At 46.0% G+C, this 18741-nt stretch overlaps 1 protein-coding gene across 2 annotated transcripts in view; it reads right to left on the bottom strand.

Annotated features, from left to right (window-relative positions):
* Nucleotides 1-3785: 3785 nt before the first annotated feature.
* Nucleotides 3786-18741, bottom strand: part of NPY2R (neuropeptide Y receptor Y2) — a 362214-nt gene continuing 347258 nt past the window's right edge. For both annotated transcript variants that reach the window (XM_069631316.1, XM_069631317.1), the window contains exon 3: nucleotides 3786-6168. In XM_069631316.1, coding sequence (XP_069487417.1) covers nucleotides 4964-6130 — 1167 coding nt within the window. In that variant the 5' untranslated portion in view covers nucleotides 6131-6168 and the 3' untranslated portion in view covers nucleotides 3786-4963. The remainder of the gene's footprint in view (nucleotides 6169-18741) is intronic.

Here is an 18741-nt window from a genome sequence, read left to right as displayed (position 1 = left end):
CTCTCTGGTCATCACCTACAACCAGACCATGGAAGCTGTTATCAATGAAGTGGCACCCTGGCCGCCCGGAAACCTAAACCCAAACCTCATATTAACCAATGGTATACCCATGAATTTAAAAACCTACGCAATAAAAAAAGAACTGCAGAAAGCAATTGGAAAAAAACTCCTTCGGACCAGAATAAACTACACTTTGCAACCCTTGCCTCTGAAAACAGAGAAGCTATACTTCTAGCTAAAAGCAATGCCTACAACTCCTGCATAGAAAATGCCAATTCTGGCACCAAAAGAGCTCTTCTCAGTCCTACGGAAACTACAATCTCCTTCACAGACCCCAGACCACTGCATCAAAGACCAAGCCTGGTGCGAAAACATACAAAAGGCTCTCATGGATAAGATATCCTCTCTCCAACTTAAGATCAACCAAAATAAACTGAATCTCAACATCCCAGCTCAACTGAGCTCTGACAAGAATCAGCCTAAACCCTTCCTCAAATTAGAATTCTCTCCCATCACTACTGAGGAGATGGTGAAAATCATTAAAGGCCTTAAACCCTCGATCTGTCCAGCAAAACTAATCAAAGAATGCACAGACAATCTGGCACCATTTATCACTGCTTTGATAAATAACTCCTATACAACCAATCGAGTACCGGATAACCTGAAGGAAGCCTGGGTGCTCCCTTTATTAAAAAAAAAAACACATTAGACCCAAACGTGCCTACCAGCTATAGACGGATTACAACAGTGCCATTTCTTCTAAAAATTCTAGATAGTGTGGCCTATGTACAAATCCAAAACTATCTTGAACTACACAACCTTCTTGGCCTCCGCCAATCAGGGTTCCACCCAGGTCATGGCACAGAAACAGCACTTGTCGATCTGAAAACCCAAATGGACCTAATAAGAGACAGAGGCGACCTAGCCATCCTACTCTTACTGGACCTCTCTGCGGCATTTGATCTGGTAAATCACAAAATCCTTTGCAACCACCTGGCCAGCGATGACCATTTCTCTAACAACGCCATCAGTTGGATTAAATTGTTCCTTTCAAATCGATCAATGCGTGTCTTCTCAGCCTCAGCAGCTGCACACCCTACTCCAGTGTTGTGCGGAGTACCACAGGGATCCTGTGTATCCCCTACTATGTACAACACATTCACGAAACCACTCTTTGATGAACTAGATAATTTGGGTGTCACATACACAAACTATGCTGATGACACCCAAATACTCTTAGCTTTCACGGAAGACTATGACACAGATTCCAACGCTCTCCGCACAATCTACCTCATAATCCAAGCATGGTTGGCCGAAAACGAACTCTGTCTTAATGACGATAAAACAGAGATCCTGATCATAGGCAGCCCAGCAAAACTCAAGAACCTCCCATTAACCACCAATCATTTGACATAGACAGAAATAACATTAAAGTCTCCAAAGAAGTCAAGACATTAGGTGTGTACCTTGACACCTCACCACCCTCTCCCGGCAAGTAAATGCCATCTCCTCAGCCTCCGCATACACTGCGAAACTTATCACAGCATGCAGACCTTACCTTAAGGTGGAAAATAGCATCACACTAGCCAGAGCTCTTATACTCTCGAGGATAGACTACTGCAATGCCATTGTTGCTGGCACTTCTACTAAAAACATTAAGAAGCTCCAATCTATTCAAAATAATGCCATCAGAGCGGCCCTCAATATTCCGAAGTCAGATCACATCTCTGTGGCCAGAAGAAATATCCACTGGCTACCAGTCAGAGACCGTATCAAATTCAAAGTACTGTCCCTTACCCATAAATGCCTGGCTAATACCGCCTTGTGCTACCTCTCCAACCTGATCTCAAAAACGCAATCATCCAGACCAACCTGATCAGCCTACTTAGTGCAACTGAACTCATGCAGATTCAAAAGACATAAAGCTGGCAGATCCAGCTTCCATGTTCTTGCTACACACTACTGGAATGCCATGCTGCCTGAACTCAGGACGGACTCCTCCCTATGGTCATTCAGAAAAAACTGAAAACCTGGCTCTTCAACCAGGACTTCAGGAACCAGCGCACTGCCTTCTAAAAAACTCCTGTTACAAATACTAAGCCCACTTCCTCCTCATACCTTACGTATCCCACCTGTCACCAAACTATGCCTATGCCTTTGCTTTCTCCTATCAGCCTATGCAAATGTATTGCCTAATCACCTTGCAATCCAGAGACTAATGCTACTACCTGCTCAATTCATAGACAATGAGGCCCCTGATACTTAGGCCTTTGCTTCTGTTAACCACGCAATACTTTAGCAAACACCTCCTGGCTGTATATAAGACTGCAATGCATAACTCTAACTCATTGGGTACCTCACATCACAATGCACACATTATGATATGTACGTGCAGCTGTATTCCTGCACAAATTAAGAAATGTATATGTAACCGTATTCTTGCACAAATTAAGAAATGTATATGTAACCATATTCCTAACTCAAGCGCACAGATGCCTGAGGGCTAGGTGCTCTATGTAAATCTAATAAATAAATAAATAGAAGCTTAGAAGAGTTGGGGGTTACAGATGGAGCTTGCAAGGGTGTTCATTTGCACAGTGATCCTGGAAGTATTAGGGATCACACACTGAACTTGCACAGGGTTTGTAACTGCACAAAGCAGTTTCAAGTGCTGGTGGTTACACACAGAGCCTGCAAGGGTCGGGAGCTGCCCACAGAGCTACACACATAGCTTGAAATGGTTGGGAACTTCACAGGCAGCTTGCAAGAGAGTTTGGGTGTCAGTGGTGGGGGCTGTGCATAGACACTGTTGATGTTCTTGTTCTATAGAGCAATGCACATGAAACCATATAATGTAGGGATAGGATAAGATACCCATTGCTTGAAATCATTAGACATGTGCTGGAAGGAACACACACGTGGAAGTAGCGATTCATGTAAGGGCTTCTGGCGGCATGTCTGGGTTGGTGTTCTGAATGTATTCTTATGGTCTCTGATCAACAATTCATCTTATTTGCCGCAATATGCTCACATTATACAATTTCATTAACAGCAACCCGTTTGATTCTTGAGGTTCAAACTTGTGTCTCGTCCACTGTACCTTGTTTGCCATACATTCTGCATAGCCAGTCCCTGTGGTTCAAGGCTGAAACGTGTGCAGCTCCGCATGCATTTTTGCCTATATTATTGCTTTCTGTTATCGAACAGAGTTTACAATTCCACATAATAATGTGGCTTCCTTCCTTGAGATTATATTAGCCAGCAGTGCTTGTTTTGCTGGGTGTGGTGTGTACATGAGCATGCACAAATGGCACGAATATTATACCATACACTAACTATTAACTCCTTTCACCCTGTATGGTAGCAGAGCACCACGCGACAATATAACATTAGAAGAAAGCACATAAAAAATGGAGGACATCATTTATGTTGCTGCTGCAAGGCATGCATGCCAGAATAAAGCAGGACATCGGGCCTCATTCCGAGTACGGCGCTAACCAATGGCGCTATTAACGCCTTGGTTGACGCCGTACCCGGACCGGCAGCGCCTTGGTGGTTGGCGGAATTACCGCCCCATTCCAAGGTTGGCGGGGCGGTAATTCCCCAATCCCCATTTACCCTTCCCCATTCCCATTCTTGCCCCATAGGGCATAATGGGAGTGGGGAAGGCGTCAATTACGCCACCGTAAATTACGGTGGCGTAATTAACATCAAGGTCCCTTAGCGCCATGGTATTTAACGCCTGCTAAAAGCAGGTGTTAAAAGCACCATGGCGCTAAGGGAACTCGGAGTATGGCGGTAAGGGATTACCGCCACCGCTCTCGTTAGCGGTGGCCGCTATCCCTTACCGCCATACTCGGAATGAGGCCCATCTCTGCTGGTTAGTCGCCGATGACTGTTGCAGGGGGTATATAAAAATAAGGTCCTTTTTTTTAAAGTGTAAACCGGTGTTTAAAAAAAAAAAAACATGTTTGCCCTGTGAAAATGGACTCCCGAACTGGCTCCATTGTACATGCTACAAACAGTTTCACATTGTTGTATCTGGTTCATAACACACTGTACGCAATACTGTAGTGCTTACTATGGACATTTCTTAAAGCTATGCAGTTTCTCTGCTGGGATCGACTGGTGGGCGGTGAATTAGACATCTTTCTCTTCTGCTGGGAGAAAATGCTTTGCACGGTGAATTCAGAAAATAGGGCAAGCAGCCGAGGGACCAAGAAGAGCAGAATTCATTAGTGTTTATTTCTGTCACAAAGTAGTGTTGCCCTTCGCGTGAGGTATTCTGGAATTCTGGAGAAATGGCGAACATTGTTCCCAGAGGGGACAGGCTTGGCATCTTCAACGCGGTCATCGGGCGTACCTTGCCTGGGATGGTCGTTTAGCTATGCAGCCTCGTTAGCATTCGCTTTACAACACGCCGGAGCAGAAATACTGTACTGTAGGTGGCAACATTAAACAATGGCTCCTGCAAACAAGTAAAGTTCCTTAACATGTTGATGGTTTATGTGGATGGTTGCTTGGTGCCTAGCAGGAGAGTGCTGTACTAAATAGCGCCTATGTCTTTTATGCTTACTGGAGAAAACATAGGCATGCATGGCATATATAAATACGAGAGGCATGTTAGTAAGGAGGTATGTGTGAGTTTGGAAGCCGAATGGCTTTGACGAGTAGTATTAGATGAAAATACACCAAATGAAAGTCAATCAATGCCCAACATTGGTGCTAGGTCTTTGCACATGGATTTGGTTGTTGGTCCTGTTGCCATCACAGATATGAGGAGCTTCTCACCCAGATATGCCACATGCATATCTTTGGATTTGTTTGCCACATACTATTAATGTGCCAGCTTTGCAACATGTGGTCGCTTGTGTTCTCCTCCGTCAGGTAAAAATAGAGTTATATCTGTGCCTTTATCAAACTGTGTGCTTATTCTTTCCTCGGGGTGTGTTGAAATGGCTCCCTACACCTTGGTGGGCTTTGTGGGAGTTGGTTTACAATGGGACTGACTGCAGTTGTTTTCTTTTACCTCCAGCTGTTTCTTCTTGTTCTGCAATGCAACGGAAATTTCAGGGTGGTGAGAGTCCATGCCTTGCTTGCATTTGAAAGCCGTGAGGAAGGCAGTCCTGTAGTTGCTGTTCATCCAGCCATACAGGATGGGATTGGCAAATGCAGAGCACATGGCAATCACATGAAAGAGTGTGTAGATCAGTTTGTACTCATTCAGGTCCAGCACATTGCTGTCAATGTCACTGGCAAGCTGAAACGTGTAAAATGGCAGCCAGCTGACGGCAAAGACCACCACCACGGCCACCAACATTTTGGTTGTTTTTCGTCTGCGCTGGTGATAGTTATCGTTTCCTCCACCAGGACTAACATGATTCCTTAGTTTTGTCCATATCCTGATGTAGGCATACGAAATAATTGCCAGGGGCAAGATATACTGAATTAGCAGCATGGAGATGCTGTACATGGCGCCATAACTTACTTGGCCAATTGGCCACCTCTCAGAACAAACCTGAATTTTGAAATCTGAAGAAATCTCAATGATGAAATATTCCCTGAAGATGGCCAGTGGGCTAGCCAGTATCGCACTGAAACTCCACGTAATCACTATGATGATGAAACTGATTTTCTTGGAGATTTTGCTTTCCAGGTGGTAGACAATGCATCTGTGTCTGTCCAAAGCAATGACCATGAGGGTTACCGTGGAGACATGGACTGCCAGGCCTTGCGCATAGTTGACTAAATGGCAGAGCACAGTACCAAACTTCCATTCACCCAAGAGTGTGTACACCAGAGTGAATGGCAGGCAAATGGTATTCACCATCAAATCTGCGACCGCCAGATTAGCGATGAAGAAGTTGGTGACCGTGCGCATGGTTTTAAACTTGATCACTACATATATGACCAAGGAGTTTCCAATCACTCCTAAGAGGATGATAGTGCTGTATGCCACAATGAGAACGATTTGCACCCCAATGAGTTTAGTACTATCTATCAAGTCTGGTTTATACACTTCATTCAGTGATGTCGTGGGCCCCGGTCCATTGAACCACGTGCTCTGTTCTGTTCTGTATTCTTCTGTCCTGTTATCGACATTTTCCAGTTCATCTCCAACGAGGCCCATTGTTATGGCTAAGTGGGTTCCTTGATTGCAAGACGAGTCTGAAATTATAAAAAAAAGGTCGATGTTATAACCAACAGGTTACAAAAAAAAGCAATCATGCTCAAAATAGCAACACTGAAACTTATTCAACAGATAGGCCTAAAGCTACAACCAAAATCCAGCGAAAGACAAGCAATGCTCCTCACCCAAAATAAAACACGGTTTACATTGTATAGTCTCCTTTGTTCTATGGACAAGAAATACAATAGCCATTTCACATTTGTGACCACATACATGCAGGTGTCGGCTGACCTCCTGTCGAATAAAGATATTGATGATATATCTTTCACATGACAAGCCTATGGACTTTTTAGTGTTGGGATTTGATATTTGAGCACCAGCGCGACGCGGCTGTTACACTTCAATTGCAATAATACACACATTGTGTTGGTATAATGTTGTATTCAGTCTTTAGATTCTGTTGAATGGTTTCACGCCACCTATTATAAGAGCATGCCGCATGCGGATGTCCTATATGTGAATGGCAACCTGAACAAGCAGAAAGAGAGGCTGTCTACTTCTGACTACAGAGGGCAATGCAGCACCAAAATGGGCGACTGAACCGTGGCTGTGCAGAATTCAGTGCGTTAGCAGCAAACACTCTGAAGAGAAAAGCGCACTGTGCAGCATTCAATGCTACTCTTCGGAATGGGTGTCGTGGTTGTGCTGCTGGATTTAGAAGGCAGGTGCAACTGGAATTTAGGTAGACGAGGCAATAGTGGCAGAAACACAGAACTCTGTGCTGGGGACGGGAGGACGTGATAGGGAGAGAGAGGGAGTGTGCGTGTGTGTGTAGAAAGAGGGAGACGGACAGAATAAAATGCAATGGTTTCAGTAGCACAAGTACGTATATATCAATTGATGAGTTCCTATGGAAATGCTATGGTGCCTCAGATATTAATATCCTATCCAATGTGCAATACTAGTAACGGTGAGGCCTAGAGGAAATAACAAAAGAATGCTAATATAACAAAGAATATGTTATGGTGCATTTGTATAGCGCCTTATGTTTCATTGGTATGATTTCAAAGCACTGTGGGTTGAACGCCCTTGGGGACTGTGGTCTGTGTCAGTGGAGAGAGTCGATTAGCCTATAGTGCTTGGGTGCACTTGGTATGGGTATGGCAAGAGTGGTTTCTGCGGGTTGGCTGCATACTACTGCTAAGTGTGGTGCGATGGATGTGAGAGGTCAGAGTAACGTGAGCGGCAAGGAGGGTGGTCTCTGAGTCTGCATTCTGGCTGTCCTGGGGCTTGTGTAGGAGAAATGTAGGTACGTGTTGAGGTAGGCTGAAGTGATCGAGGGGTGTAGCTGAAATCTATTGTTTGTTGATGGAAAGTGGAGAGTGAGCATATTGGTAGGGATGAGTGACTGTGGTTACCGGTCGGAGGCCCCTGTTCTTGATGATGCAAAGTGGAGAGTGAGCATATTGGTAGGAATGAGTGACTGTGGTTACCGGTTGAAGGCCCCCGTTCCTGGATTGCTTTCGGAGTTCAATGTTCCATCTGTGTCTGCCCTGCTGGTCTGTCCTGGTGGCTCGTGATAGTGATAGTGGATTTCCGAGAGGGATATTCTGTCCAGTGAGGGTATAATGTGTTTGCTCAGTTGGGCGGACTATTTCCATAAGCTCTATAGTAGGACTCAAAGGGCCCATTTTCAAGGTCCCTGGTGGAAGTTTGAGGTGGGAGGGTGAACATATCCTGGGTTATCGCATGATTCTCTGGAGAGTCCAGCTGATTATAGTTAATTCTGTCCTCTGTTGGGTGGTTCTTGGCTCTTATTCCTAGGTAGGCTGGGTTAGCCTCTATTGATCATATACCACCTGCTATGCCTTGGTGGTCACGCCGGGGGCATAGAGTATGCCACTGCCTGGACTGGAACCCCTCTGGTCATCAGGCCGACGTCCGTGCCCTGGCTGTTCCATTATCTCTTAAATTAGTTAGTCAGCTTTCGTGGCCCTGACTGCTGCTGTGTTTCGAGTAATGTATATTTTATCAGAGGTTTGGCCGTTGGTGGGTGGAGTTGTGGCCTTAGGCAGTCCCTTTCACTGATTAGGGGAAAGCCATCTTTTTTGCGCTTTACGGAATCATAGATTTGTGGCCTTAGGTGGTCCCTTTCACTGATCAGGGAAAAGCCATGTTTTTAGTGCTTTATGGAAGGATATGGGAAGGCAGTGAATTCCACAGATTTTGTGCCAAGGTGGAGTAGGCTGACTCTCCAACCTGGTTTGAGTTGGAGGCTGGGATCACCAGTAGGAGGGCTGTGCTTGACCTTCGAGTACGAGTTGGGCATTAGGGTATAATCTTCTCTTGGAGGTATGCCGTGCCAGCCTTGTGCACTGTTTGGTGGGTGATGCATAGAGTTTTGAACGTGGCCCTTCGTCCAATAGGCAGCCAGTGGAGGGTCCATCGGTCTATTTCACTGAGGCAAGCTGCTAGGTTGGGGCATTGATTAGAGCTCATTTTGGGGATTCTCAGGATAATTTGGGTGACAGCGTTATTGTAGCAGGTGAGGTTGTGCGAGCGGATGATCCCTAGAAGCAGGGTCATGTGGAGGTTTGCAGTGTTCCGTGAATCAGGGTTTGTGTCTGCAGTGCCGAGTCACTTTTCAGCAGTACAAATTCACTTTGAACCGAGCAAATATTCCATAAATTGGGCCCCCAGTCTCTGTAAAGTAAGTGTTGGTTCTGTCAAGTAGCTGCAGTTTGAATGGGACTCTTTCACATCAGTTCTGAGGGGAATAATATAGGTGTATGCAATTTCTTAACCCACATGTAATTAGTGGACCAGGAAGGTAGTGAACAGTGTTGCAGGTTTTCAGGATGCTCAGTTGATGAAAGGTGATGCAATAGTGTCAAAAGGGTTGATTTGAATTAAATCTTTTTGAAGGTAAAAGCACAGGAATAGGGTTAGAGCTCCAGGAAGGGGGTATATGTGAACAATGAAACATGAATACACTGATATGTCTTTGTGGTGTTTTACCACTTATGTTGACAATAATGATCTGTCTTTCATTGTGCTAGGGCTGATACAAATTGGACAGGTTTTATATGTATGTTTTAATTATCCGATTAAACCCTACTTTCTGCACCAGCACTCCAGGGACGTCATTTAGTGGTCGCCAGAGGTTGCAACTGCGACCTTTGAGGTCTCCCTTGCAACCTCTGTTGTCTACATTTTTTTTAATTCTTTTTTTGTAATGCAAGCTCCTGGGCTGTGGCCAGCAACATGTGGCTCTTTACTTCTGGAGTGGCTGGCTTTCTTGTTCAGGCCCCTTAAAAAAGCAGAATAATAAGAACAGGAGTGCCACAAATCTAACACTTCAGCACTGACCCTAAATAAAAAAGAATAGGACTACCAAATAATGTGTCTTTCTGGAATTCTATACAATAATTGCTAAACTCATTAAAGGTTTATTTCAGACACACATTAGGGGATGAGTCACTGATTTAGTCTGTTCTTAAACGCCACGCCTTAATTCAGCCTTTCATCCTTCTGAGGTCGATAAATGAGCACCAACACAGGTTGGGTGATAATGGGGGTATATTTTTTTTTTATATAAAGCACTTAAGCGTAAGTGCTATATAAGAACACATCATTATCATTTGGTCATGGACGTCTGCTTGCATTCACAGTCATTTGGTAATATGGGCCTATACACACTGATCTTAATGATACATATGGCGATCCATTCTTGTATGAAATGTACATCAGATTATAGTGACATCGTGACCATACTTTTTGTAGTGTACAATGCTATGTGATGCCACTTCCTGTTTTGTCAAAGGGTGAAAGGTCATGTTCCATCGCTTCCCGTGATATCACTTTGGGGTGGGGTCAAATGACATCACTTCCTATGATGTCATCAGGGGTCAAGAGTTGCGTGATGTCACTTCTGCTACCCCTGGCATTTTGGTGAAATGACGTCCCTGCACCACTCTGTCAAAAATCACCTTTGGGGTGTTTTTTTTAAATATGTTTGGTCTCCAGAAGCCCTGAAAATGAGACATTCCAAAGCCAACATTTTTGAAGTGTCGCGAGCAGCCATGCCTGTGACAGCCTGTGCTGCTGACTGAAGCTAATGGCAGTCTGTACATTCCTTGAAGGCACCCTGCAGAACAGCAGTGCAAGATTTTCAGTTTGTGAGACACCATTCTAGAGGCTTGCAGAAATGAGCTTAGCAGAGGTACATAAGAGATAGAGATACCATGAATGAACGTTTGCTGTGTTGTGGGATTGTAAGGTTCGCTCAGTGGCAGTCACTCCCCCAAATCCACGTGGTCAGCATGTTGACGTTGCTTTCATCCAGTTGCACAACCTTTGAAGGCAGAGGGCCAGATACCCTGCTTCACTATATGCTTTGAAACATTCTTCCCCAACCTTTCATTTTTCATTCTCTGCATCTCAAGTGAAGAACCTCATGCACAAATTCAGCAGCATTTTTAAAATGAGGTTGTGGGGCTGCCCTAAAACCAGGTAAAGTTGGGTTTTTTTAGACCTCTGGATGCATGGTTAATGAGATGGAGGACAATGCGTGTCCTTCAGACCTTTTGGAGGCACTGGAGCAGATCCAAACGACCAGTGATCCTGGCACTCTGCCTGTATCCGTTGACAAAAACCTGACAGCGCCGCTCTTTGCATTATTGGCATAACACTCATACACATTATCTGCCATTCCCTGATCCTTGTTACACACAGTCTAGAGCGTATCTTTGAAAGTGAAAGGTAGAGATAGTTAAGGAGAGCGAGAGAGAGTAAGAGTGTGTGTGAGGGAGACAGACCTTGACATTAGCATGATGAAAGAGTGCACATGGGAGCTGTTAGCAGTGGCCAGTGCTTAGTGTTATGAGGGGACAATGCCATGCTCTGCCTTGTTATGCCTCATGTGCCTTGTTATTCCTTTCTATGAATTTGCATGCTTTGCTTTGTCAGTTTTTTATTGTGTCTTGACACGCCTTATAATACCATGGTTTTCTGTATTATGCAATGCTGTTTGTAGGGTAAGGCCCAAAAATCAGTATTTGAAAAATTATCCAATGAGCCATTAAAGTGAACAGAAGAAAGAAAAACAAATGTTTATTACATGCAACCGCAGGTGGGAACAATTCATTAATCATTCAACATCACGTCATAAAATGGCGGTGTATATAGTGAGAAGTGGAGTTGATTCTTACACAAGGTTTCAAGATGAAGGTAAATTCATATTCACTGATTGGACAGTCTTGGTTGCGCTATAGGTGATTCTATACAATACAGAGCCCTATGGGCCTATCCTATCCCTCCTGACCATTCTGACTACCTTATGTTATGTTATGTTATTTTGCATTTATATAGCGCCTTATATACCATTGGTATGGTCTGAAGGCGATGGTAGGTTGAACGCCCTTGGGAACTGAAGTTCAGATCAGTAGAGGGAGTAGGGAGAGTCAAAGGTGCGTGTGAGCACCAGGTATGTGTGCAGCTTGAGCGTGTAATAGCTGCTTCTTAGCGATAGGTGTGGTGATTGAGGGGTCAGGAATATGTGTTTGTTCTGGCAGGATTTATCCAGACCAGATGTGGCTGCGTTAGGCCTGAGGAGTACGCCTGGTTGGGGGTGTGAAACCAGCAGTGTTTACATAGAATGATGTGGAGTATGTGGCGGTTGTAGTTATGAGAACCGTTATACCGAATGGTGTCATAGTATCTCTGTGTTCTAGTTGAGTGGTGGTGTAAAGGAGAGAGTAAGCGTATGGTGGGTTATGTGATCATTCGAACGTTTTCAGCATTCCAACTATCCTTTGTACTTCACAACATCCATTCCATGCACCCAATCCACTCCATGCACCCAGTCTGTTCCCAACATTCCGGTCCGCTCCACGCACTCATGCATTCCAGTTCGCTCTGTGCGATCTAGTCCGTCCCGCGTGCTCCAGACTGCCTCACGCTCACGAGTTTGGACCACACAAGCCCAACGTCATCATCCGTTCTATGCAACTTGTCTGCTCTACTTGGCACGTCGGTTTGTTCCAGGCACTCCTTTGCTCATGGTACTGCACTCCTTCGCTCCAGGCACTCGTTCGCTCCAGGCCCTCCATCGCCTTATGCCCTTACACGCACTACGCATTCATCTCCTCTACGCACCCATCCCCTCTGTGCACCCACCCCCTCTACGCACCCACCCCCTCTACGCACCCATCCCCTCTATTCACCCATCCCCTCTACGCACCCACCCCCTCTACGCACCCACTCCCTCTATGCACCCGTCCCCTCTACGCACCCGTCCCCTCTACACACCTGACCCCTCTACGCACCCGACCCCTCTATACACCCGACCCCTCTACGCACCCAACCCCTCTATGCACTTGACCCCTGTATGCACTCATCCCCCCTACGCACTCGTCCCCTCTCCACACTCATCCGCTCTCCGCACTCATCCGCTCTCCGCACTCATCTACTCTCTGCACTCACCCGCTCTCCACACTCACCCGCTCCCCACACTCACCCGCTCCCCGCACTTATCCGCTCCCCGCACTCATCAGCTCTATGCATCTATGCATCCGTTTCCCATGCTCATCTGCTCCCCGTGCTCATCCGCTCCCCGAACTCATCCGCGCCCCGAACTCAACCGCGCCCGGAACTCATCCGTGCCCCGAGCTCATCCGCGCCCCGTGCTCATCTGCACCCCGTGCTCATCCCCACCCCGTGCTCATCCCCGCCCCATTCTCATCCCCGCCCGTGCTCATCCACACCCCGTGCTCATCCACGCCCCGTGCTCTTCAGCTCCCCGCGCTCATCCGCGCTCATCCGCGCTCATCCGCGTTATGCACTCATCACTTTCCGGGCATTTAACAGCAATATCCCCTTCTACATATTCATCTCTACACTCATCCGCTCTATACACTCATCTGCTCTGCACACTCATCCGCTCTGCACACTCATCCGCTCTACACACTCATCTTCTCAGCGTTCTACACATTCTTTCGCAGTCACTCGGTCTACACACTCATCTGCTCTACGCACTTCTGCATTCTATGCACAACTCTGTACTCACGCACTTATCTGCTCTACGCATTCATCCATTCTGCACATCCAGCCGCTCTACACACTAATCCGTTCAACATATTCATCGGTTCTATACACTCCTCCTATCTACACACTAATCCGATCTACACACTCATCTGCTCACTGCATTCATCCGCTCAGCGCATTCATCCGTTTCACATGTTTCATCGGTTCTAACGATTTCATCCACTCCATTCACTCCATTCATTCATCATGCATTATATCCATTTCATTGATTTAAACCTGTTTTTGTACGATTTATTCTTATTATTCATTTCACTGCTTTGCTCTACTTTACTCGTTCTATTCTGTTTGTCTTTTCAGTTTATATTAGTGGTTATTAGATGTCGATTTCTCACATCTGGTAGTTTGTTGGTTTGGTGTCATGGAGGTGCTTTTATTCTGTTTGGGTCATTCTGCGTACGGGTCGGTTCTAGGGGAAGAGCCAGGTTTTCAGCAGTTTGCGGAAAGACATTAGATCCTCAGTAAGGCAGATGTGGTGTGGGAGTGCGTTCCACAGTGTGGGGGCCAAGGCTGAGAATGATGATCCGCCTAACCTGACTGAGTTTGTCTTAGGGATGACTAAGAGGCCGGCGGAGCTTGATCTAAGAGTGCGTTGAGGGTGATAGGGTTTTAGCTTGTTTTGAAGATATTGAGGTCCGGTTTTATGCACTGCTCGATGGGAAGGCATAAGGTTTTGAAGGTCACCCTTCGGGCACTGGAAGCCATTGCAGAGTCTTAAGGGCCGGGGAGATGTGGTCTATAGGGCTGAGCGCAAGTTGCAGTTTGGCTGCGGTGTTTTGTGCCCTTTGAAGTTTATCCAGTTGGTATGCGTGGAGTCTGAGGTAGAGGAGGTTTGCGTAGTCGGGTCTTGATATAACAATTGATTAGACCGTGGAGAGTCTGTTGGGAAAAGAGAGATATGGAAAGATGCGCCTAAGGGTTTTAAGGTGGTAGTGGCATGACTTTGAGACATTGTTGACGGCGCGAGAGTGTTAGGTCAGAGTCAAGCGTGCATCAAGGTTTTTTACTGCGTTAGAGGGGGTCGGTGAGTTGCCCATGGCGGATGGCCAGGGTAGTGGGTCTGGAAGAAGTTCGGAGTTGCCACATACCATGATTTCAGTTTTGGAGGGGTTTAACAAGAGGTGGCTTTGGGTCATCCAGAGCTCTATGTCAAGGAGGCAGGAGGCGAGTTCAGGTCGGGAGTTGGGGTTTGAGTTCAGGAGTTTTATAATTAGTTCAGTGTCATCAGCCTAGTTGTAACACAGGATGTTGTGTGAGCGAATTATTGGTGGGAGGGTGATCAAGTAGAGATTGAACAGGAGGGCAGATAGGCATGCACCTTGTGGGACTCCCGTGTCGACTGGTCGGGCTTTGGAGGAAAAGGTGGAGAGTATCGTTATTTGGTACCTATCTTTGAGGAATGAAGCTATCCATTTAAGAGTGGTTCCACGAATTCCTAGGGAGTGGAGGAGGTCAAGGAGGATTGAGTGATTGATCGTGTCGAAGGCAGCAGATAGGTCAAGAAGGATTAATGCGGCGCATCCCGCAGAGTCAGACATTAACCTGATTGTGCGGGGTCTAGGAGATTGTTGGCCTCGACAAAGGCATTTAGTTGGGAGTAGGCGGTTTGGTCAATGAGTTTGGCAAGGAACCTCGTGTTTGAGATGGGGCGGTAGTTTTTGGGCTCGAGGGGGTCGAGAGAAGGTTTTTTTAATAGAGGTTTGACATGAACCGTTTTGAACTCGTCGGGAAAGATACCCGAGGAAAGCGAGTCATTTATGATGGATCTTGGGTGTTCTCCTGCACATGTGGAAGTGAATATTTCTTTGAGGGTTGTGGCCGGGCAAGGGTCTAAGGGAGAGCCGGATGGTTTGCGGGCAGAGAGAAGTTTGAGAAATTGGTCTGGTGATATTGGACTAAAGGATTCAAACGTTGGTTGCGTAGTGGTCTCGGGCGGTGGGTTGGTCGGATTGGGGGGAGGGTTGCCTGGAGGATGTAAGAGAGCCAGTTTGGTGGTTAGAGCATTTGTTCTTTCCAGAGCCGTGGCGTAAAAATGGAGAGAGAGTGAGTCGCACAGTGATTGAGAGGGAGTCGGGACGGTCGTAGTGCATGCTGGTTTGGTGAATTCGGAGATGATTTTGTGAAGTTCTTTGCTGGGGTTTTTGCAGTTTAGGATTCGGGAGTTGTAGTGGGCTTTTTTTGCTTTCCGGATTTCAGCCTTGTACTGATGAAGGTGTCGGGCTAAGGTGGTAACGTTCTCCTGGGATTTGTCTTTCTGCCATTTGCGTTCTAGGTATTTATATAGTTGTTTAGTGGTTTTAAGCTCTGGTGTGGACCATTTAGGGAACAGGCCACGGCGGGCTGATGGTTTACAAGAGGGTGTGAGCCGCATTAGTGAGGAGTTGAGCCATGAGTGAAAGGCCTCGGGGGTTCATTGATTATTGAGTTAGCCGGTGGATGGTGGAGATTGGAGGAGTGTGTCGGCTAGGTCAGGAACGATTGTTAGTTTTTTCCAGCATCTGCGTAGCTTCAGAGGTTCGGATTCGCATACGGGAAGTGGGTCGGGTGAGAGAATGGCAAAGGAAACAATGAAATGATCGGACCAGATGATAGGGGTGGGGGGGGTTAGATGTATCTGGTTGTGGGAGCTAAAGATGGCATCAAGAGTGTGTCCTTTATAGTGAGTAGGGCCATTTATGTGGGGTTGGAGGTTAATTGCGTCTGGACCGTTAACCAGAGAGTGTGTCATAGGGTTGGTGGGGATGTCAAGCCATATGTTGAAGTCTCCAAGAAGGGTGAGGTTGGGATGGTTTAGTTGAAGGGTGGCAATAGAGTCGCAGAGGTTGTTTGAGAATTGCCTATCATAGCCAGGGGGTCTGTAGATTATTAGGAAGCTGTGTGAGAGCGACGGGGAGAGGGATAGTTTAACGAGGAGTGATTCGCAGGCAGGAATGCAGGGTTAGTTGTCGGTGATTGAGGCGTGGAGGTGAGACTTGAAGACAAATGCTATTCGTCCACCTCTAGAGGGATGGTTAAGTGGGATGAGGGAGTAATCAGGTGGGAAGGCTTCATTGGCGATTGGGGCGAAGTTGTCAGAGAACCAAGTTTCGGTGATGAAAACCAGGTCTGGTTTGTCAGAGGCGAGGAGGTGAAAGATGCAGTGTCTGTTTTTTGCTATGGATCGGGCATTAAATAGGATGCAGTTCACTTCGGTGGGTGAGGATGGTGTCGATTCTGGAGCGCAAGGGGGAAGGGGGGAAAGGGTGGAAACTGGAGAGGGGGAGGAAGAGGGGTAGGGTGGTTGATGATTGATGGAAAAAGTGGGCGAGCAGAAAGGTTGGTGGGTTTTGGGTGGGAGTGGGTGGATGCGTGTGTTAGGACAATAGGATTTGGACCGGGAAGTTTGAAGGTGGGGTGCGGGCAGTTAGAGGTTTCAGTTGCAGTTGGTGAGAAATCGAGGGAGTCTCCTGTGTTTTCATTTGGAAATGCTCAGCTGCCTTGTACTGCCATTTGTACAAATGCTCAGCTGCCTTGATGAGCATGTCATTTTGCAGCGGCTGAGGCACAGCTATGCTGGAATATGCCCCAACCTAACTTTATCTCTTATGTAACTGATGAATTGTTACCTCGCACTTACTGTAACTAGCACCCTGATGCCTTAGGGTTTGGGGCGCTGCTATAAATGAAAAAATGTATAAATGAAATAAATATGCACAATGGACCTCATTACAAGTTTAGCGGTAGCCTTGCAGATAAAACCGGCAGGCTGCCACCAAACTTGCAAATTTTTCCGGCACCCGCGAATGGGCAATTACCAACTCATTCCGGTCATATGGTGTGGTATGGTATTATGGTAATGGTAATGATCTCATGGTGGGATCATATGGTTTCACACAGTTGTGATTGGACAGTTGACAGGTTAATATGTTTCACATAGAACTTGGTTGCCCTTTGTCTCATTCCAAGGTTCTGGGGTGGGTCGCTGCCATCATAATTAGCCAATTGCATTGTGAGGTGTGCACAGTGTGGCAATAAAAAAATAATACTTCACATCCTTTCTCATGGGACTCAAAGGTTGACACCAATTTACCATTCTCACACTTGTGACTGTTCTAGTGTCATCTAGTATTGCGACTTCTAATTGGAAACATATTAAACTTCTTCTTTCTAATGATGTGTCTGCATGACTTCATGGGGCGTGCTTCTTGGCCTCTTGCTCCTGGACCATGTGCACCTCTAAATAGTGTATTGTGCATGCATGAATGTGAATGGCCCAATTACTTATGAATACCTAAAATTCAGAGTTTGTCAGGACCCAATATGTAATCTTTAATATATTTTCTATTATGTACACATACCTCTTGGCTTCACGTGGTCCTGAATGCTGATCTCTTCCTTGGTTGGGGTGCTCACATTGATCTGTGTTTGTAATTCCACTCCTAGGTGGATGTTTTCTTACAGGCGCAGTATGTGTCTTCTACCCCGATCAACTTGTTCACCCATCTGCTCACGGTCTTATTCTCAGCATCTGTGACCTTCATCTTGCCAGTTTCTAAAGCACTGGATAGGCATATTACTTGTAACATATTTTATTTACTCCAGGATGGGGACCTGCTGCCCTTATGCTCCTAGCCCACCCCCCTGTGAATCTCTTACACCCTTTCTAATGTGCTCTATGCAAAGTTGCAACACCTGATTAAGTCGCTGCTACTCCTCCAGAGCCTGGGAATGAGCTTCGCCTCTCAGTTCAGACCAATCGCAATACAACTTTACACCCTGTCTGTGGCTGCTGACCTTGCATGTATGTCTCTCCAGTTTGAGCTGCCTCTGGATGCATTTTACTGTGTAGAATAATTCATGTATTTCTGAGGCCTACGAAACCTAAATGGCCTCTAAACATACCTTTGTTTTGAGGCCTACTCCATGTGTTACACACCTACTGGATGTTAGATATGTTTATATCGTGTTTTGTGTTTGCTGTCTTGTAGTGTTTCTAATAGGTTCCTATGTTACTGTTTGCTCACTTGTGTGTGTGCATGTGTGTGTATGTGTGCATGTCTGGTTAGACCTAATGTTTGCTCACATGCTATTTGTCATTGCCATCATCCTACATTGACTCAATTCCAAATGTGTGTGTGTGTTTTGCTGGCTCCTGTCTTTCTTACTTCTAGAAGGGATCTTGGAAATGATTCTATTCACTTCTCGACTTCACCCAAGGCTTGTGCATTATGCATGTTATCTGGGCCTCTGGCCTTCAGTGTGGTTTCAGCCTTGTGTTTTATGGGCTTTCTTAGTCTGTATTTTCTTTCTCATTTAGGACGTTAGACATTCATCCCAACAAGTTCTATGACATAGTTGTTCAGGTCATGCTATGCCAGGATGCAAATTGAGGGGCTCCAAATTGTAACCAAGCTCACAGAACTTCCCTTACAATTCACTGACATGTCTCAGGTAATCACAGTACAAATCAGTTTTACATGGAGTGATAACAACGTAGTCCGAGGAAATCTGCTCATAGACAATACCCATAT

The sequence above is a fragment of the Ambystoma mexicanum genome, chromosome 6q (genome assembly GCF_040938575.1).
Source record: "Ambystoma mexicanum isolate Mex_15411 chromosome 6q, UKY_AmexF1_1, whole genome shotgun sequence".
Classification (NCBI taxonomy): Eukaryota; Metazoa; Chordata; class Amphibia; order Caudata; family Ambystomatidae; genus Ambystoma; species Ambystoma mexicanum.
The sequence above is the reverse complement of the archived record's forward strand: the minus strand, read 5'-3'. Positions and strand labels throughout refer to the sequence as shown.